We start from the raw sequence: 18,885 nt of genomic DNA, 5'->3' as shown, positions 1-18,885 counted from the left end.
CTTAACTCTCTGGAGCCCAAGACAGCGCTGGAGCACGACTTCTTCAGTCCTGCTGTCAGCCTTTCTCTAAAGTTTTGGCTTTTCCAGAAGTTTCCATGTCCAATATAGTGCATCAACTCTTTTTCAGCAAAGGCAAAAAACACCTCGACCAAGTGTAGTTACACGATTTTACTTTTTTTTGCAGTGTGCATTTTTTTGTATTTTCTTTAAGGTCTTTGTGTCTTTATCTGTTTTTGTAATTTCTTTGTGTTTTTTGTATTTTTTTCTATGGTTTTGGTGTGTTTTGAGTGTTTTAATGTGGGTTGTTTTGTTTTTTTTGCAATTTTGTGGGGGGTTTTGTAATGGTGTGTGTGTTTTTATGTGTTTTTTTGTGTTCAAAATATTGATCCAGTATGTCGAAATTAATGTCATATAGGGGAGGTTGTGCTGAAAAATGGTAAATATTTTTAAAGTGGTTTATACAGGCAGAATGAAAAGGAGTCCAAAACCGACAGAAGAGCCCCAAACGGGTTAACTTCATGATGGCTGACACTAAATCATAACTTAACGTTACTTGCTAGTTTCAGCGAGGCTACACCGGGCAGCCGTTAGCAGACTCACTAGCTAACGGTTAGCTGAAGTTAACAGCAGAGGCTAACTGGGGGCTCTTTGGACTACCTTTGGCAATAAGGACATCGTTTTTGTTTCAGAATTAGTTTGGTGAATTTGGGTCGCATTATTTTAAGAAGAAAAGTTGTTACCAGCTGATGCAGTCATTTCCAACCACTCGAGGCCAGTGTTATGCTCTGTTGGTACTGGGAGACGGCCTTAGAAACCGACCAGCAGGTGAGCTATGAAGGTAAAATAACGATGAAACTCGACTTGTGTCCATTTAAAGATAGTCTTTTGTGTTATTACATGTATGTTAATTACATCTAAGAGATATTTTCACTTAAATCCTAAGAGTAAGCAAGCACTGCTAGCCTAGCAGCAATTTAACAAACTTTTTAACAGAGTAGACACGCCAACTGTTCTTCAGAAGTTTAAATTAATAGTTTTTAAGGCCGCGAATTCGTCTTACAGGTGAGGTGTTTGTCCGGGTGAGGACATGACCCGCCCCCCGCCGCCTCTCATTGGCTGAGCCATAGCGACAGTAGCCCACCGGAAACAACACATCCTCTCCATTGATTTTGTATTGAAAGAAGGAGCCTCCTTGTCAATTCTGTCTGTTAGCAAACAAAAGAAAAATCTTTAAAAGCTGCTGTGTAATGAAATCTACCACCGACAGGGTAAAGAACACAACTACATTACTATGTTTTTAAAATCGGACAAACTGAAAAACTGAACTTATAAAAGCACAAATGTGTAAAACGATACAGACGTATACAGACATCAGCAGTTACAATGGGAAAATTGTGCTGTCACTAAATCATATATCCAAAGTCAGTTTTGGGCTGACTACATTTCTGTAAGTTAAACAAAAGCATTTGAAAAATGTAACTTGTGTTGTAGTTGAATGTTGATAATTCAGAACTCTATGCAGTATTAAGTGCCATAACTAGCTAACATTAGCTTGATAACAGCTATCTTGTCCTTTCTGGTAGACATAGAGTGCTAACATTATCATATGGTATGCTTAAATCTAATAGTTTTAGCTAGGAACAGTCCTTTTGTTAGTGTTATATAAGGTATAAGATCCAAAAGGTTTTACTTGCCCATCATCTTTTGACTGTGTCAATGTTGAGGCTATAAAATAATAAAATGCAAATAAAAAGATGGGATTTTGTTATTCTTTTTTGACTAAGATAGGCCCCATTTGCTGACAAGCTGCTGGGATATATGGATACACCATAACACTACCAAGACACCAGTGAGTAACTCACACTACCTTATGTCAACACATTTGAACAACATGTTTGAACAAACCCCTAGAAGTGACACAGTTGTCTTGAGTTATTTCCTTCAAGTCCCACTAGAGGGTGTTAGATAGCTGTAAGTAGTCATTTGAGGCATTCCACTAATGTCTACTGGAGGGGTTACAGCAATAAACACAGTAGATAGAGGCTGTGATCTCTGCAGACACTTTCAGAGGCAGGGATGAAAAACACAAATCCCAACACAACAGGGGCAGACAGGGCTATGCTCTATAATGGACGGGGCATAGAGGGCCTAACCAGGGATAAATCAGCATAAATCTATCACATCTTTTATTCCATCGGGCTAAATGAAATTCATTTAAATTCCTTTCTCAGCTAGGTAATAGAAACTATGCAAAAACAGTTAAACTAAGGACAACAGTGATTGAAACTGGGTCTGTGTTGATATACATTTGATCCTAGGAGGTGCAGATCTGACACACAAATAGAAAAACTATATCTAAACAACCACTACCTCACCCAGATACATGATCACAGCAATACAGCAGATTCCCCCCCCACCTTGTAACTTGCTCAGACAGACCGACAGATCTGGCCAACGTCCTACTTAATCCACATCCTACCTCTGCAACCGTGTCTTGCTGTTCAGATGGATGCAAGGAGGACACACATTTGGGGACACCGATCAAAATGTGCTATACATTTTCAATAGAATTTTCAATCAATAGAGGAGAGACACACATTTATACATATAGCATTTGGAAATCAACAATTCATACACATAAATAATACAAAATAAACAGTTACATGTATCATAATAATCTAAAATTTATATTTTTAGAGCACAAACCGTTGCATTTATCAATATTTTAGACCCAGTGTAAGATACAGCATCAAATTGTACAAAATAATGTGATGCAGTCCAAACGCATGCAGCACTGCAGGTAGGAGGTGAAGGATAAATCCATAGCAAAAGACTAGCTTTTTCACTGTGTGTGCCTCTGTTCATTGTTCTCATTTACTTTTCATCTTCCTGCTGTAGCTCGCTCTCCCTCTTCTTGCTTGCTGTGGGTAAGGAGGTGCTATACAGTGCACTGTACAGTCTGAGCCTATTGGGAACATGCTGCTGACTCAGCCCAGGCCACTGCATTCATCTATCTGCACTGCAGTGCTGTCTCTGCTTACTCCCCCCTCCCTTCCCTGCTCCTTCCCTCATTCAGTGCGCCACCTTACATACACACACACACACACACACAGAGGAAAAAAACACACACATGCAGACACACACACCTGATTTTATAGTCATTTCAGTGCTGTTGCACCATGACACACCCAACCACATCAACTCAGAGGCAATGTGATTTAGGAATTTCTGAAGTATAATGTGTTGTTGTTTCCAAACCGAAACAGACTGTAGTTTTCTCCTGCTGCTGTCTGTCCCTCCCTGTCCTTTGTATCATTCAGACATTTCCTGTGCCATATTTGCAATGTATACAAGCAATTCTAGAGATTATTAGCATAAAAACACAAACAAAATCACCTTCTTTAGAAAATCTTGAACATTAAATTCTCAGTTATCACAGTAAATGAGGTGGTTAAACAGCAATAAAAATCATCCATTGCCAGACATGGTGGAACATATGACAGTCATTAATGCTATATCCAAAGAACGACACCAGCCAGAGGTGTAACTGGAAGGCTGCTTTATTGTTTGGAAATAGATTCGTGCTCAAATGAAGATATTCTTTCACTGATTCTCATTTAAACGTCCCATGTGGTTGTGCAACACACGTCCTCTCTCTGACTGTATTAGTGGCAAGAGATAATGACAGTCAAAAGATTTCTTTTTTTCAGTTAGCCTATTTTTCAGTAAAAGAAAAGAAATTTATCTCAGTCATGCTACAAAAGAATGGCCTCATATACCGATTGGTAAACCAACATTTGGAAATGAACAGAAGTGTAAAACAGAAGGCAAGCTGTTCCCTTTACTAGCCCAAGAGCCGGTAAACAGAACACACAGAGAGAGCACTTGTACTACATGACTCTACAAGATGTTAGTCCAGACAGTCTAATCTAGGTGGTGAGTTTTCAGTTTACAAGTTAAGTTTTGTACTCAATACATCGTTTCTATCGTGCTCCGTTTTGATTCACTCCCATGGGTTTTGAGATCCTCATTGCTGATTTTATTGACAGACTAAATAGGAAGCTAAAAAGGCACGTGCCGTTAAGAGATATTGCACCATAAACAAACACACAGACAGTTAAGACAACTAACCCTTAAATCATTAGATATATCATATTGAAAGTGACAGCAAAATTAAAGATCAACTCCAAACTGCAGCAGTGTGTTAAGGGGAAACATGGAGGAGGGTTAGAGCTGAAACGAGCAAAGAATTGTCACACAAAGTGAGCTGTGGCTCATACCGGGGCACGCTGGTTAACCAGCGGTTGCCTCTAAAAGGCGATGAGTGTATGCGTGTAGGAGTGTGTGTGTGTGTGTGTATATGTGTGTGTGCGTGTGTCTGTCTGTCCGTCTGTGGTTATATTATCTTTGTGTGTACAATATAGGAAACTAGGGGGCAAGACATCTTCACACATGTACAAAAGGGTATGCTGGTAGTGCAATCCTCTCACCAAGGCAGGCTCCACAATTCTCAGCAAGCAGCCAGTACAACACCATGCATTGTACGCTGGTACCCAGTATGCAGAAGTCCTGGGCAGGCCAGAGTTTTGGTTATTCTCTGAACATACCACACAAAGAAAAAAGCATGATCAGTTACACTCTGTGGTTCTGGTATCACCTCAATGCAAGGAGTGGACAGGAGAGTATATATATTATATATATATATATAGTAGAATATATATATATATATATATAATATATATGAAACATAGCTCTGTATATGTATGTATTGATTTATACACTTTTAAATATAATTTCTGCTTTTTAATATAGATTCTTTTAGCTTACTCCCCTCTTTTCTGTGAAAAGTGACTGAAAAAATCTACTCCATCTAACAAATGTGTCACAGCCTAACAAGTGTGACAAGGGGTGTCAGCTGGAAGCCATTCTATTTACGATTATTAATATTTAGTGTTAGATTAATAGCTGTAGTTTTTTAAGTAATCCTGTATTTACAAAAAAACTACACATGCCGTTAAAATAAAATAATATATTACATTATTTATAGTTTCTTAAAAAGTCCATTCTTCGCTTTTGCAGTTTGTGCTGTATAGAACATAGCCTGAACTGTATTTATTTTATTTCTTTTTTTTTTTCCAGGAATGAATGTATGTGTGTCTATTTTTATTTTTTTTCTGTGATACGCATCTGTATATCCATGGTGATCTTGGAGAAAATGGACGGCGGTTGCTTTTATGCTTATCATTCAGAGTTTTATTTGGTTCAAGGTAACACCCACACTGATTTTGGAGATCTCATGCAGCAACTGGACCATAGAACTTGAGAACGGATGAGGGGGTTATTCATAAACAGGAAGTGACATCACTGCACAACAGGAAGTGCAAAAGCTGTGGTGTGGTGCTTAGGCTCACAGTACCATTAGAATGCATCCAGTGCTCTGTAGGTTATTTGGTATTTGTTATGCAATAGAGCAATATGACGAAAAAATGGTAAATGAGAGGCTCAGAGCACTTGTTGTTATCTGGGGGCTATCCACTGAGCTCGCCACTTCTGCTTCGGAAAGAATCAAGTGTGCTGCTCAAACCAACATATCCCAATTCACTCTCATGACATCTCCTCACAGTGTTTCCTATATCTGTGACTTCTATCGGGGAGGGGGGGGGCGGACACATTATTATTTAGTTTATCGAAATTAATTGAGACCAGACTACAGTCCATAATGACTTAACCACAAATGTAATCTGCTATCAATATAAACGCCGCCGTTACAAGCGAGCGAAATGTTGCAGTTTCACTGAGATGCTTCTAGCCCTATAATTCTAAGCGTCATAAGCAAGAAGCGCCAAACTGGCCCCTGACCGGCGGGCGGCTGCCGAGTTGAGGCAGCCAGCCGAGATCATTGTCCATCGACATGGCATTAAACACAAAAGAGTAAAACATGATTTCATAAATACTCCCATCACATTCACTTGCATTTTGTTGCAGAGCTCATAATAGTACATCTATAATATCTCCTGAGAAAAAGGGATGAATTTTTCAAGCATTGCATACATTTCTAGGGTCTCTCTGTCTAATAATGACAGCGAAAAACTGAATGGGCAGGGCATACTTCACCCAATCCCACTCCATGGACAAAGGGCAACAAGGGATAACAAGGCAGATCTCTTTGGCTTCTCCACACACAATGTTCTAATCACCCATCCATCATTTTCTGTTTCTCATCGAAATAGGACACTACTAACGTCTGACGAATATGTTCCAGCATAATACCGTTTCCCTCGACATCATCTTAGATGTGGCTCATAAAAGTGTGTAAAATAAGATTCTTTAGCCACCAAAACATGAAAATTACATTAGGGAATAAAAGGAAACAAATAAAATATCAACACACATGTTAATAAGCTACATGACATCAAATGATGTAAACTGAACAACAATCAGAACACTTCTCAGCCCTTCCAGAAAGATCTAACCACCCATAGAGAAACATCAGAAATAGAAAGGAGTTTGCCATACCTGTGAAATCCCCACACACCACTCATAACCGACAGTAGGACTCCCAAAATGCCCGCTCACACCAAAACTAAAGGCAGATGGTATGGAACATTACATAGGTGCATACAAATAATAATTATAAGCATTTTAGTTTCAAAGTGTTGCGCCCCTTGAAAACATTTCATTCCAAATTAACAAACATTTCAGTCCCATGAAACACACAGACATCCGTTTCCACATCTTACACACTCAAAATCTCCAGAGCAGCAAATAAATAGTTTGGATTTCACCCACTGATCCACGATGGAGGCATTATTCACCAACATATTCCATTCTTCTGTCTATAGAGGCAACAATTTAAACATTTGAAATGTGTTGAGTAATGAGATAAAACTTCAGATCCATTTTAGATTATCAACCCCAATATCACTTATCTTTGTTAAACAAATTACTCTGAACTCTGAGCTTTCAAATTTTGACAATGTCTCAATCTTACAGTCGAGCCACTGTTGTGGTCTGAGTATTAGTGTCTTGTGGACTATGATAATTCATGCAAGATTTCTGATCAAAACATGCCATCATGCAAGTCATTTCTATGCATTGAACAAGCACAATTATTTATGTATTTGTTTGGAAATCTTTCTGAGTAAATGTAAGCCCTTGGCCCAAGTTGACCCCATAATAAACAGACCCTTAACCAATTGGTGTGAAAGCCCATGTAAAAAAAGCGTTTTGATGTGGGTATAACAAAGATAAAATAAGTAGAAGAGTTAGGTGACATGGGCAAAATGTTGAATATTGTTCTTTTTTTGTCTGTTTGCATTTTTGCTGCTCAAATGAACAATTTCTAGCTTTAATAAAATGGAAAAGTACTTCCAACGCTCTCTGTCATTTGTGTCTTTCACTCACCAGTCATCCTTCTGTTTGCTCTTATAGAGTGAGTGTGTCATTTTGCTCCTCTATACATTTCAGTATTAAATGACACAGAAGCACTCAGTGGCTGCTTTAAGAGGACAATTCTTCAGCATCAAGCAGCATCCATTGTTTTCCTTCACGACACTGTCCTCCATAGGAATCCATTACATGCGTCCAGGCGCTGAACTCCTAAAGTGTTTTTTCATTCCACCTCTTGGTGTAGAGTTACTTGTCTTATCTGTAGACCGGTGGTTAAAGTGAGCAATCTGCCTTTCAGCAGACACAGACATTCCCCTGTCTGTTTTTCATTCCCTTTTGTTAAGATCAGTAGTCTAGATACAACAAAGTCACACAGTATGCTGATTATGTTTGGTTTGACTGAAGTTCAAGAGTCTTCAAGCTGTAACAGACCAAGCTGCTTCCCTCTGCATCAATATAAGAATGAAGTCTGTAAACAAAATTATTGAGTATTATTTTTTCTGACTTGCAAATGAAATAATCTGTACATCTGTGTGGGTGAGTTTCCTCTCGCTTTGCTTGAAGTTACATTATTATAATTTTTATTGTTATTACTGTGATTATTATTCCAACGCTCTAACATTTAGATTCCCTGATGTCTTTTTGGTTTCTTCCTTTCTCTTTTCTCCCTCCTTTGCCTTCATTGTTGTCATCCTGTTTCTCCTTGTCAGGTTTGGTTACACTGTCATAAGAGGGCAGGGAGGCAGTTGAGGGAGTGCCCTCCTTCTTTTCCTGTTCCTGATTGTTCCCGCCATTCTCCACTTTGTTATTGGCTGGCTTGCGCTTACAGACAAAACCCCGCCTAGCCAGGTAGGAACGGTATGCCCTTTGAATGATTCTGACTGACACATCCTCCTGCTTGCGCCTCAGAGTGGTGGTGATTGGCTCGTAAGAGACCTTGGAAGGATTGGCTGCCACAAAACGCTCCTCCATTTGCTGCCTCAACATGTCCAACTCGCCACTGTCGCCCAACACACGCTTAGTGAAGGCAAACAGGATGTCCAGGCAGTGGATGCGGTCGCCACTCACCATAGGCATGTCCATGGCGATCAGTTCGATGGTGTTCGGCTTGGGGACTCGGAGTGGGTGTTCAAGTGCATCAGCAAAGTCAGAAAGCTTGGCATAGGTGATAAACTGGGACGCATCAGGGTCAAACTTCTCCCAAATCTCATAAAAGGTCTCAAAGTCGTCCTCACTGAGTGGGTCGGCACTCTCCTCTGTGGCCACACTGAAGTTCTCCAGGATGATGGCGATGTACATGTTGACCACAATAAGGAAAGAAATGATGATGTACATAACAAAGAAGAAGATGCCCACAGAAGGGTTGCCACAATCTCCTGTGGCGGGGGTGCCAGCGTTCTCCAGTTTGGGGTCGCAGTCTGGAGGATAGTTAAGAATAGGCAGCAGCAGTCCGTCCCAACCAGCTGACGTGGTGATCATAAACAGGATGATCATGCTGTTGCCGAAGGTCTCAAAGTTGTACAAGTCATCAATTCCAGCCCCGTGTTTCACATAGCCAAAATTGGACATGCCAAAGATGGAGAAAATGAACATAACCAGGAAAAGTAGTAGGCCAATGTTGAACAAGGCAGGAAGTGACATCATGAGGGCAAACAGTAGAGTTCTGATTCCTTTGGCCCCCTTGATGAGACGAAGGATCCTGCCGATACGAGCCAGACGAATCACCCTGAAGAGTGTTGGTGACACAAAGTACTTCTCAATCAGGTCAGCCAGAAACATTCCTGTAAACAGAGACACACCATGTATCTGGTTAAAATCTAGTGGATTTGATTTACTGAAACACAAACTGCTTTACTGAAAGACATACTATACAGGTATGTCTGTTTGTAAACACAACATTTAAACTTGACTCATCAAAAGTCCCAGATTTACTCTCATTTTGGAACAAGCTTTATCCACTTGGTATTTCACCTCGCTATATTTACGTTTTTTTTCGAAGCTGCTTCAGCTATTTTCTTAGCTTCACACCCAAAGAGTGACACCCAGAAACATCCCAAAGTGAGCACAATCAAAAGAAAAGAAAATATACAGGCAGAGGGCAGGGTCTCCGTATACAGACACCAACACCTCAGTAGTGATTATTTTTTGTATGCGTCTGTACATTGTTTTTAGAAAAATCCTGCAAAGTATACTTTAAATACAAACTACACTATTCTGCCTACAAGCAAGAACAGCATATGCATAGTTTTGTGCATATTGTGGGTGAAATCAGGAGAACCATAGAACACACTATCAACAGTTTATATCGGGGATAGTTATTCTCTCTGGAAAGTAGTTGCAATAAAAACTGTTCAAAGTGAATTTTGTACATTATTTAGAGTAAAGGAGGACATTGTTTCTGGATAAAAAAGTTGCTGTTCATGGACCCCCAAAACAGTTAAAATGGCAGTTAAAATGTCTGTTAACTGTCATTATATTGTCTTAACACTTGGTTTCTACCCTCTACAAGAGGTTGTGTTTTTGGTTCAGTTTGTGTGCTTGTATGTTAGAAGGATAACGAAAAACCTCTGGCCTGAATTCCATGAAGCTGGGTAGAAGAGTATAGCATAATTCAAGAAAGAAAACATTACATTTTGAAGCGGATCACGGGTCAGATACACTGTTATTTTTCACTTTTGATTAATACAGCCAGGTAGCCCACTCGCTCTTGGCAGAGGTCTGTGCTCTCCGAGTGCCCTTCTTGTCAATTTATCTTTTTATTTTATGATAATATTCAGTTAAGACATTTTGACTTATCTTATACGCTTTTACTGCCCTTTTCTGTTTTAGAGTTCAACAGATTGTAGATATTGTAGGAACAAAAATAGAGAAATTGACAAGCAGATATCTCAAAACCAAAATGAATTGCATGGCTTCATACCACTGGGGAAAGTGGCAGACATGTTTACTTTTGAGGAAGAGACCCTTTAAACCATCTGTGTGTACTGTGACCTTAAAACCCATTTAGCAGTTTCACACTTCTTTAACTGTTCATAAATAACTCTTTTTGAATACTTGCCCACAATTGAAAGAATGACCACAACCACGTCGAAGATGTTCCAGCCGTTGGTGAAGTAGTAGTGACGCAGAGCAAAGAGCTTCAATACAAACTCGGTAGTGAAGACCACAATGAAGATGAAGTTGACCCAGTAGAGCACCTCCTCTGTCTCCTTTGTCTGATCGTCTGTCTCCACCATCATGGTGACCATGTTGAGGCAGATGAGAATCATGATGGAGATGTCGAACACCTGCTGCGTCACAAAGTCAAACACCATGCCCTGGATGTTGTTCTGGGGAGAAAGGGAGGGAATGGAGTCATTTTTTGTAATCTTACAAAATTTACAAATACAAACCTGCTTTGCAGTAAAGATGAAGAGTGCAGATCAATATTTACCTGAGGCCTGGGTATTGGTTTTTGTGGCTTCTTTGACCCTAGTTTCTTCATGGCATTGTAGTATTTCTTCTGCTCCTCTGTCATGAAGATATCCTGACCTCCAAAGTGCATGGACAAAAACTATTTGGTTACAACAATGATTTAGACCTCTCATTCCAGTACTAATCTCAATACAGTCAAACATTAAATATGACTGTGTTTTAAGTACAGCAGAAAAATGTTTAAGATACTGAGCTTAAAGCAATAATTTAACATTTTGAGGAAATTCGTCTAATATGTCCATTCCACACTACATGTCTATAGCCCTGATTTTCCCCTCCCCAACAGTTTTTTGAGCTCCCTGACAAAAGTGCGCCCACATATCTACCAGGCTAAATATCTGGAGCTGTTAGTGAGTCTTTCAGGGAGCTACAGCCGGTGATAGTGCAGGGACACCTGGGCAAGGGGTCGCCTGCAAAATAAGTTTTTGTCACACCTGGACCAAACAAATGTGTGACAACAGGCTATTTTATCACCATGTGTGCCAACGATCGCATTAACAAGCATAGACTACTGTTTTGTGACAGTACATAGTTTGGAGATCCAGCATATTCATCAGGAATCATTCTTGGTGAAAGATCTTGTAGTGAGTGAGCTACTGTTATTGGACAGTCATGTAGTGTGGAAACCACAACAACTCCAAGACAGCAAGTTGTTTATTGTGAACAGTACAGCAATCTGATGACTTGAATCAGTCATTACTCGCTGTCATGCTAATAGTTAGACCACTAATTACTGTCACATCTGTACAGTAAATGTGAAGCTACAACCAGCGGCCAGGTAGCTTAGTTAGCATGAATACTGGAAACAAGGGAAAATAGCTTGCTTGCTTGCTTAGGTCAAACAGTTAAAAATTCTTCCTAACAGCTCTTGGAGAATGTATTAATTAACATTTCCCCTACAACAAACTTTCATGTTTCCAGTGTCTATGCTGAACTAAGCTACCATGCTGCTGGCAGTAGCGTCCCATTTAATGGATAGCTATTGATCTTCTCAACTCTAGAAAACAAAAAAGCATATTTTCCAAAACTATGCCTACAAATAATCTACAAATCAGTTTGTTCTTAAAAGGTGAAAGTGAGGAAAATAAATCTTATCTTTTTCTTCTGCTGGTTGAAGTTATCAATGATGACACCAATGAAGAGGTTCAAGGTGAAGAACGAGCCGAAGATGATGAAGATGACAAAGTAGATGTACATGTATAAGTTGTCCTCGTAGACAGGCTGCATTTCCACCTGTAAACGGCAAAATTGGAAATTTCGTACAAAACTGTACCACTGCATGTTGATCTTGAAGTCTGACTTTACAAACACAAAAAGTGTACCTTTCTAGAATCTATTGCTGCATACATAATGTCCATCCAGCCTTTGAATGTGGCCTGTTGAGTGGGCAGACACAGTGTGTGAGAAAACAGGTTAAACAGTTGCTATCAAGAGAGAGAAACATATGCAAAGTGTCCGCAAACGTTTCTCACCACTTGCAGGAGTGCCAGGTATCCTGCACCAACATTGTCAAAGTTGATCTTGACGTTTTTCCATCTGGCTTCAGTAACATTTGCATTAATGAGTGCAAAACACTCTGTTTTGTTGTTGACTTGATCAGGAAGGAAGTACTCCTCAGCTGTTTCATTGAAACAGTAGTAATACTTTCCAGCAAAAAGGTTGACACCCATGATGCTGAAGATGAGCCAGAAGATGAGACACACCAGCAGCACATTCATGATGGAGGGGATTGCACCCACCAAGGCATTCACCACAACCTGAAGAGAACAACAAGGGAACAAGAGCCGCTGAAACTTAGCTATCATGCACTAACTGCATGGATATCTTCACACAGAAGAACATCACACACATACAAAGATATGCACATTCATTCCCTCCAAAAGACTTGTGGTATTTTTTGGCACAAATATGACAATAAATGCTAGGGGTGTAACAATTCTGTCAGTTCATGGTTAGGCAACACAATTCAGAGTCAAGGTTTGATGTACTCATATTTTTAATAAAGTCGGAGTGAAAACAAAATATGACTGTCCAAATTATTATTATTTTTTTTACAACAAATAGAAAAATAAAAATGTCTAGTCAACAGTTAGCTCATGCAGATAAAGAGTGCATGTGAGACTTAATCTCATCGTCTGGCATTCACTTACATTGAAATCCATTCTATATCAATCTATATTAATCAAAACCTTTTTTATGGCAATGTATCGTGCCTTGATATTTTGTTACACCCCTATAAAATTCAATTAGTCTTTATTTACGTATTCAAATATTGTACCTAGGATTGCATGTATGAATCATAACCAATTGACCGATCGCAAAACTCCTCCCTCGAATGGTCCTCATGCAACAACCTCGTGTCAAAAGACACACATATGCCTGCTCCAAATTAAGATGTTAGCTAGCAAACATGAGTTAATTAACAATTGTGTAGCTATGTGGGATGAGATAACCCAAACCGAATTTAACAGTTATGGTTCTGTCAACTAGATTTATTACCATTACTAGTGCATAAGTGCATAATAGTCCAACAAACTTACTGTCTGTAAAATTAGCTAGCTAGCAATGTTGGATGTTGTAGGGGCTTAACATAATTCATGCTACAAATAAATCAGTCTGTGCTATGGATGATTTACTACCTTTACCCCAGTGACACCATATTGTTTTCTAGAGTGTAGCCTACAGATGAGGTGTTTGTAACTACAGTTACATACCAATGATAGAGATTTTGTGGATTGTACAAAACAATTTATTGATTATTATCTATTTATTTCTGTAGCACCAGTGCTATGAGGAAAAAAGTTTACGTACGGCCCAATGTTGAACATAACGTCCCAACAGGCCATTATGAGCTTAAAATATTTTATTTTAATCTTTGTAGAATTTTGTGAATGGGCATCCTACCTCACAGAGGTATTACTCCAAAAAGAATTGTTAAAACATCACCTGTCCGTGCTATGGCTGCTGACAGTCCTGGGAGCTTGATGTACATAGCAACAGCAACTAAGGGGGCGGAGCTTTTGCGAACGGTCAAACTGACTGATGTCACGCACAAGCTGTAGCCGATAATGGGCCTCATGCAAGAACATGTTAATATTCTTATCTAAACTTTCTCTTTATAATTTTTATCTCTTTTTAATTGGGACTCAAAATTGATTTAAAGTAATGAAATATACTATACTTTAGTGGGAAAAAAATGCACAGCTCCCTCAACAAGTCTGTCTGAATGGGAGAGTGACCATATGCATCTGCCAGTGCAAATAAAACATGAGCTTGGTGTATTTCCAGGCCTTCCATGAGGCCCAAAGACACACTATGTGTATGTATGTAAGTTCTGCAAAGTGAAGGCATATTGCTAAATATTTCCAAACAATTACTGTTTATAGCTGCTGCAGGATTACAAATATTTCCAATTGAGCGTAAGAATGTGACTTATATAAGCTATTTTGCATTAAGGTAGTGTGTGCATGTTGGAGGAGATAAAGCTATGAGCTTAAGGAGGGCACCATATGAATGTGCATTTCCAAACACAGAGGTGCCATGGTAACAAAAAGCCAAATAAACCAAAACTGTATAGGCAAACATCAAATGTCAAATTTTCTATTCATATTAAAGTTCTGACTTATAATACAGAGACAAAGCATCCATATGATCAGTAAAGATAACTACTGCAAAATGGCGATCATGAAAATCATGGCAATGACATTCACTGAGCAGTGGTGAGCAAGGATGGCGAGGATGGGGAGGGAGGGGAGAGGGTATGCAACCAGAAGTTTGTTGATCTTCCAGTGTGACAATGCCAAAGCCAAACTGTGATAAGATCAGATAACAGGACACTTGAGGCAGAGCAACAGTCAGAGGATGCTGAGCTTAGACACTGACAAGATTTATTTTTCTGCCCAGCAACAACCAGAGGCTGATCCAACCCATCACACATGAAAATACTGATCAGAAGAACTCAGTTAGCATAGTGAAAATAAAATGTGTCTTTCTCAGGCAGAGCTCAGTACAAAGCCCTTCAGGGGTCGCATGGTATCAAAATGACTGACATGGAAATTGTGCACACGGTCAGGGATTAATCAAGTGTGTGCAGAGCATGAAACTGTAAAATAAACATGCACACACAGTTAAGTCAACCATCTGCAAAAATTTCCAAATCAATTTGTTTGACTATCACATGACAACTGGGGGGCTCTGTAGCTCAGAAACACTTTAACTGGTATAGGTTTGCTCGCTCAGATTGCAATACTTTAAATTAATATTAACCCAGTCCTGTGACTCCATTTAAACAGGTTTGGTGTGATGGTTCATACAAACCTCTAGTTGTTCCCTCAGCTGGTACTGAACACTTCAGTACCAGCTAATTTCAGAGTAATTATTATAACGTGTTGCATCATTCAGTTAAAAATCCCTGTCATTGTGTAGTGTTTCATAAGGCATGGGACAGATTTTAAAGGTGTTTTCTTATATTTTTAAAGTTTAAATCACTGCAAATTGCCTTACCATAGCACTACATTTCTAATATATGAAATGAAATATGGTTAATCAAATCAGATGTATTATGACCATCTGAGATGATCTGCATCCATGCAAAAAAAAAAGCTTCTCACTGATAAAAGCTTTTACCTAATAAGGAATTTTGCTTTAGAGACATTTTTAATAAATTTCTTAATTGCCATCTCTAGCATGCGTTGATGCTTTTATTTAATCGGCATGCAGAAGGACCAGCTGTCTGGTATCTTAGGTCTTACCCTCATCCCTTCAAAACGTGACAGGGCCCTGAGGGGTCTCAAGGCCCTCAGTGTCCTGAGTGATTTAATCGGGCCTAGATCGGAGTAGCCCAACGCATTAGCTATAAGGCTGACTATAGACACCTACACAGATAGGGACAGAAGGAGAGGGAAAGACAGAGGCAAAGGAAGAGAGGACCCACATAGTTAGAGGGGATATAGAGAGAGAGGTGGGCCCTATATATACTGTAAGGATGGCTGGATGGTTATATACAGATATATATAAGTACACATATAGCTTTTATATGTGAAAGTATATGTATCTGTATAACATAAGGTTAAACAGGGGTTATTACAATAGACAAAGGTCAATAAAGTGTGCATGACCCAAGTTTTCTTTTTCCTTTTTTATGTGTTTGTTTGCTTATGTTTGTGTTTGGTTTAGTTTGGCAAGCCAGTCTAGCGTGATAACCAGCTTAACAGCACAGTAAGCACACCTGGAAAGAAACTTGTGGTTGACACAGTGAGAGGGAGAGAAGATAAAGAGTCAAACAAAGGGAAAAAATTAGAGGAGAGATGTATTCACAAACACTAAATCAATGTGACACAATAATATACACACAGTACACAGTACAAAACAGTACAGTTTTCACACCAGAGAGCATCTTACTTAAAGAAGGGGAGAGAAAACGCAGAAGGTTGAGGACAACTTTCAGGGTTAGAAGAGAGAGGATAACCTGTGAAAGTACGAGTCCCAACACAGCACACAAACCTTACCCTGGACCCTCAAACACCGAACCCCCTCAGTTCTGCTCGCCAGCTGCACAATGTCTCTCTTAACTTAAAGAGAGACACAGTTATTGGCACCTGCTGTGAGAGAGAGGACAGGTCAATATTAGTGTAGAGATTTGCATGGAAAGTCAGGATAAATTATCTGCACAACACATGGGCCAATTTAGAATACATTGAGATTTCTGCACATGTTATGGTTTTCCGTTGTCATCAGTAAGGGATTTGATAAGCAGCGGATCCTGCCACATAACCCAACCCCTTTTCATTCCTGACTTGTCATATACAGACGCTTGGTGTATTCCAGAAAAGAGAAGTCATCAAACAGGTAAAGGTTAATTATGTTATGTCCAATGATTTTCTCACTTTTTTTGTGCCAGTAGAGATATTTGGGAATAAATCATTGTGATGGCAATATATCAGCCATTATTGCTTATATATCCAAATGGGTGGACAAATCAGCAGAAGCACCATACAAAACAATGCATTCGAATACAACAAGACCATAGGCTTAAATCTAAGAAATTACCATAGAGAAACCCTCTATTTAACGTCTCAACAAATAGTCCCTTTCACACATGCACTGCAACCCTGAACTTATCCAGACATTACCCTGACGAGCTGTATGTGAGGATGCAATCGTTCAAATCAGTTGGACTGGACATTAAACAGACTTTACCCTGTCAGCTGCCTTGTAAAAAGTCTGTGTAATGTCCAGTTGAGCCTATTTGTGATAAGGGCAGGTCGGGAATAACAACATCTGAAGATAAAGAAGAAGGGTAATTAACATGAAGACGCCTATGAAAATGTCTAATGGTAAAAAACAGCAAGATTCAGGAACTTCCAGGATTCTATCTGGGAATCCTCAGAGAAATTCAAGGAACAGTAAGACAACTGGTTGATTATCACTGTAAATGGCAGTTAATTTCATCTATAGTTTATGCCACTTTATTTTTGTGCTTTTATTTTGAAGAGCACCACTCTTATTTTGTTACTTCCTGTTATCGAAGGCACTAGACTTCCTGCTCTCGTCCCGGCAAAACACAGCACGATAATGATGCTACAGAGTTGGTAAAACATGCAAACGAACTATTTACATGCCGTATCCTGTGTTAAAGCTTGTAAATGGGTATTTTATTTTGGTTCGCTCCGTGTTTTTTTGTGTCATTGTATTTCTCGTGTAAGGACTGTTACTGCCAGGTGTGTGTGAGAGGAAGATGGGCTGCTAGCAGGCTGAGCTCAAACTTAGCGCCCTTGGAAGCAGTAGGAGGTAGGAGGAGACGGTGCATTTATTGTAAAAACAGTGGTTTATTTTATTTAAAACAAAGAGAAACTCTCATTAATTTTAATTGAATAAGAGCTGTAATTCATAGCAGTTTAAAAGGGTAATTTCATGTAAAATTCATTAATTCAAAGTTTACCAAAAATGTATTTGTTTAAGTTTAAAATGTGAACATAATTTCTATGTATTATCTACTAAAATCTGGTACTATGGCATTTGTATTTCTGTCCATTTTTATAGTTTTCACTGTGTCAGTGTCAGAAGGAGAGAAGAGGAGAGAATTAAAGTAACACCAGTCGAAGCTCTCTGCGTCACGTGTGGTAATTCCAAGTGGGCCGCTACAATCACCATTATGATCATAAGATAGCTACGTACACAAAACACTGTGATTTCCACAGCACGTTGTGCTTTCTGCACACTCTACCCAGGCATGTCCAAAACCAAACTTAATATTTCCAGTAAGTGAGAACCCATCTGAAAATGAACAATCTCCTGTTGCGTGCTACACATGTGAAAGTGCAACTCTGGACAAAGTCTGGACCTGAACCGGACTCTAAAGACAGACATTGTACAGAGATTCACAAAGGTAGTATGTATTTGTCATCCTTTGTTCTGTCCAAGTCCTGAATATACATACAGATAACAGATACACAGACATGCATATTCTAGCAAGTATCAATCCATTTCATCATTCCGGCTAAAAAAAGCTAAACATCCAACAACATGTGGCAACATCGTCCCCTTGTTGCCACATGTTGTTGGATGTTTAGCTTTTACATGGTACGAATCAGAAATGTTAACTCTCCAGGATCTATCTCATTATCTACTCTTCTGAACAAACTACTACTTGTGAAACAGCGACAAACATACACATTTTTCCCCTGGTCGGGTCAGGGTGTGAGGATTGTCATTTCGGTTCCCTTGTCTTTCCAAACCTTGACCCAGAACAGAGAATATCCTAAGATCTCCTACTAGCCAGACTGCCCTGAAATTTGGTATCAATCAATATCCACAGTACCCAGAAACTAAATCCTTTCTTTGTTGACCACCGGACCTTTTTCTTTTCAGCCTTATGTAGTGGGTTGAAAAGCGCCAATCCACACTTCAAAAAGTCTAGAAAACTTCTAGAATTGCTTTAATAACTGTAATACTCCTCTCATCTCATGTGCATTGTTTTTAATGTTATCAGATTGTAACTGTAATACTGTATGGTTGATCCTA

The 18,885-nt window shown here is 39.3% G+C and overlaps 1 protein-coding gene across 6 annotated transcripts in view; it reads right to left on the bottom strand.

Moving 5' to 3' along the window:
• Window positions 1-5,250: 5,250 nt before the first annotated feature.
• scn8ab (sodium channel, voltage gated, type VIII, alpha subunit b) overlaps window positions 5,251-18,885 on the bottom strand; it is a 60,691-nt gene continuing 47,056 nt past the window's right edge. For all 6 annotated transcript variants that reach the window (XM_059330237.1, XM_059330236.1, XM_059330239.1 and 3 more), the window contains 7 exons: window positions 15,615-15,737; window positions 12,336-12,620; window positions 12,186-12,239; window positions 11,959-12,096; window positions 10,823-10,927; window positions 10,448-10,718; window positions 5,251-9,170 (listed from right to left, as the gene is read on the bottom strand). In XM_059330237.1, coding sequence (XP_059186220.1) covers window positions 8,005-9,170; window positions 10,448-10,718; window positions 10,823-10,927; window positions 11,959-12,096; window positions 12,186-12,239; window positions 12,336-12,620; window positions 15,615-15,737 — 2,142 coding nt within the window. In that variant the 3' untranslated portion in view covers window positions 5,251-8,004. The remainder of the gene's footprint in view (window positions 9,171-10,447; window positions 10,719-10,822; window positions 10,928-11,958; window positions 12,097-12,185; window positions 12,240-12,335; window positions 12,621-15,614; window positions 15,738-18,885) is intronic.

The sequence above is a fragment of the Centropristis striata genome, chromosome 3 (genome assembly GCF_030273125.1).
Source record: "Centropristis striata isolate RG_2023a ecotype Rhode Island chromosome 3, C.striata_1.0, whole genome shotgun sequence".
NCBI classification, from domain to species: Eukaryota; Metazoa; Chordata; class Actinopteri; order Perciformes; family Serranidae; genus Centropristis; species Centropristis striata.
Note: the sequence above shows the minus strand (reverse complement) of the source record. Positions and strands in the feature narration are given on the sequence as shown.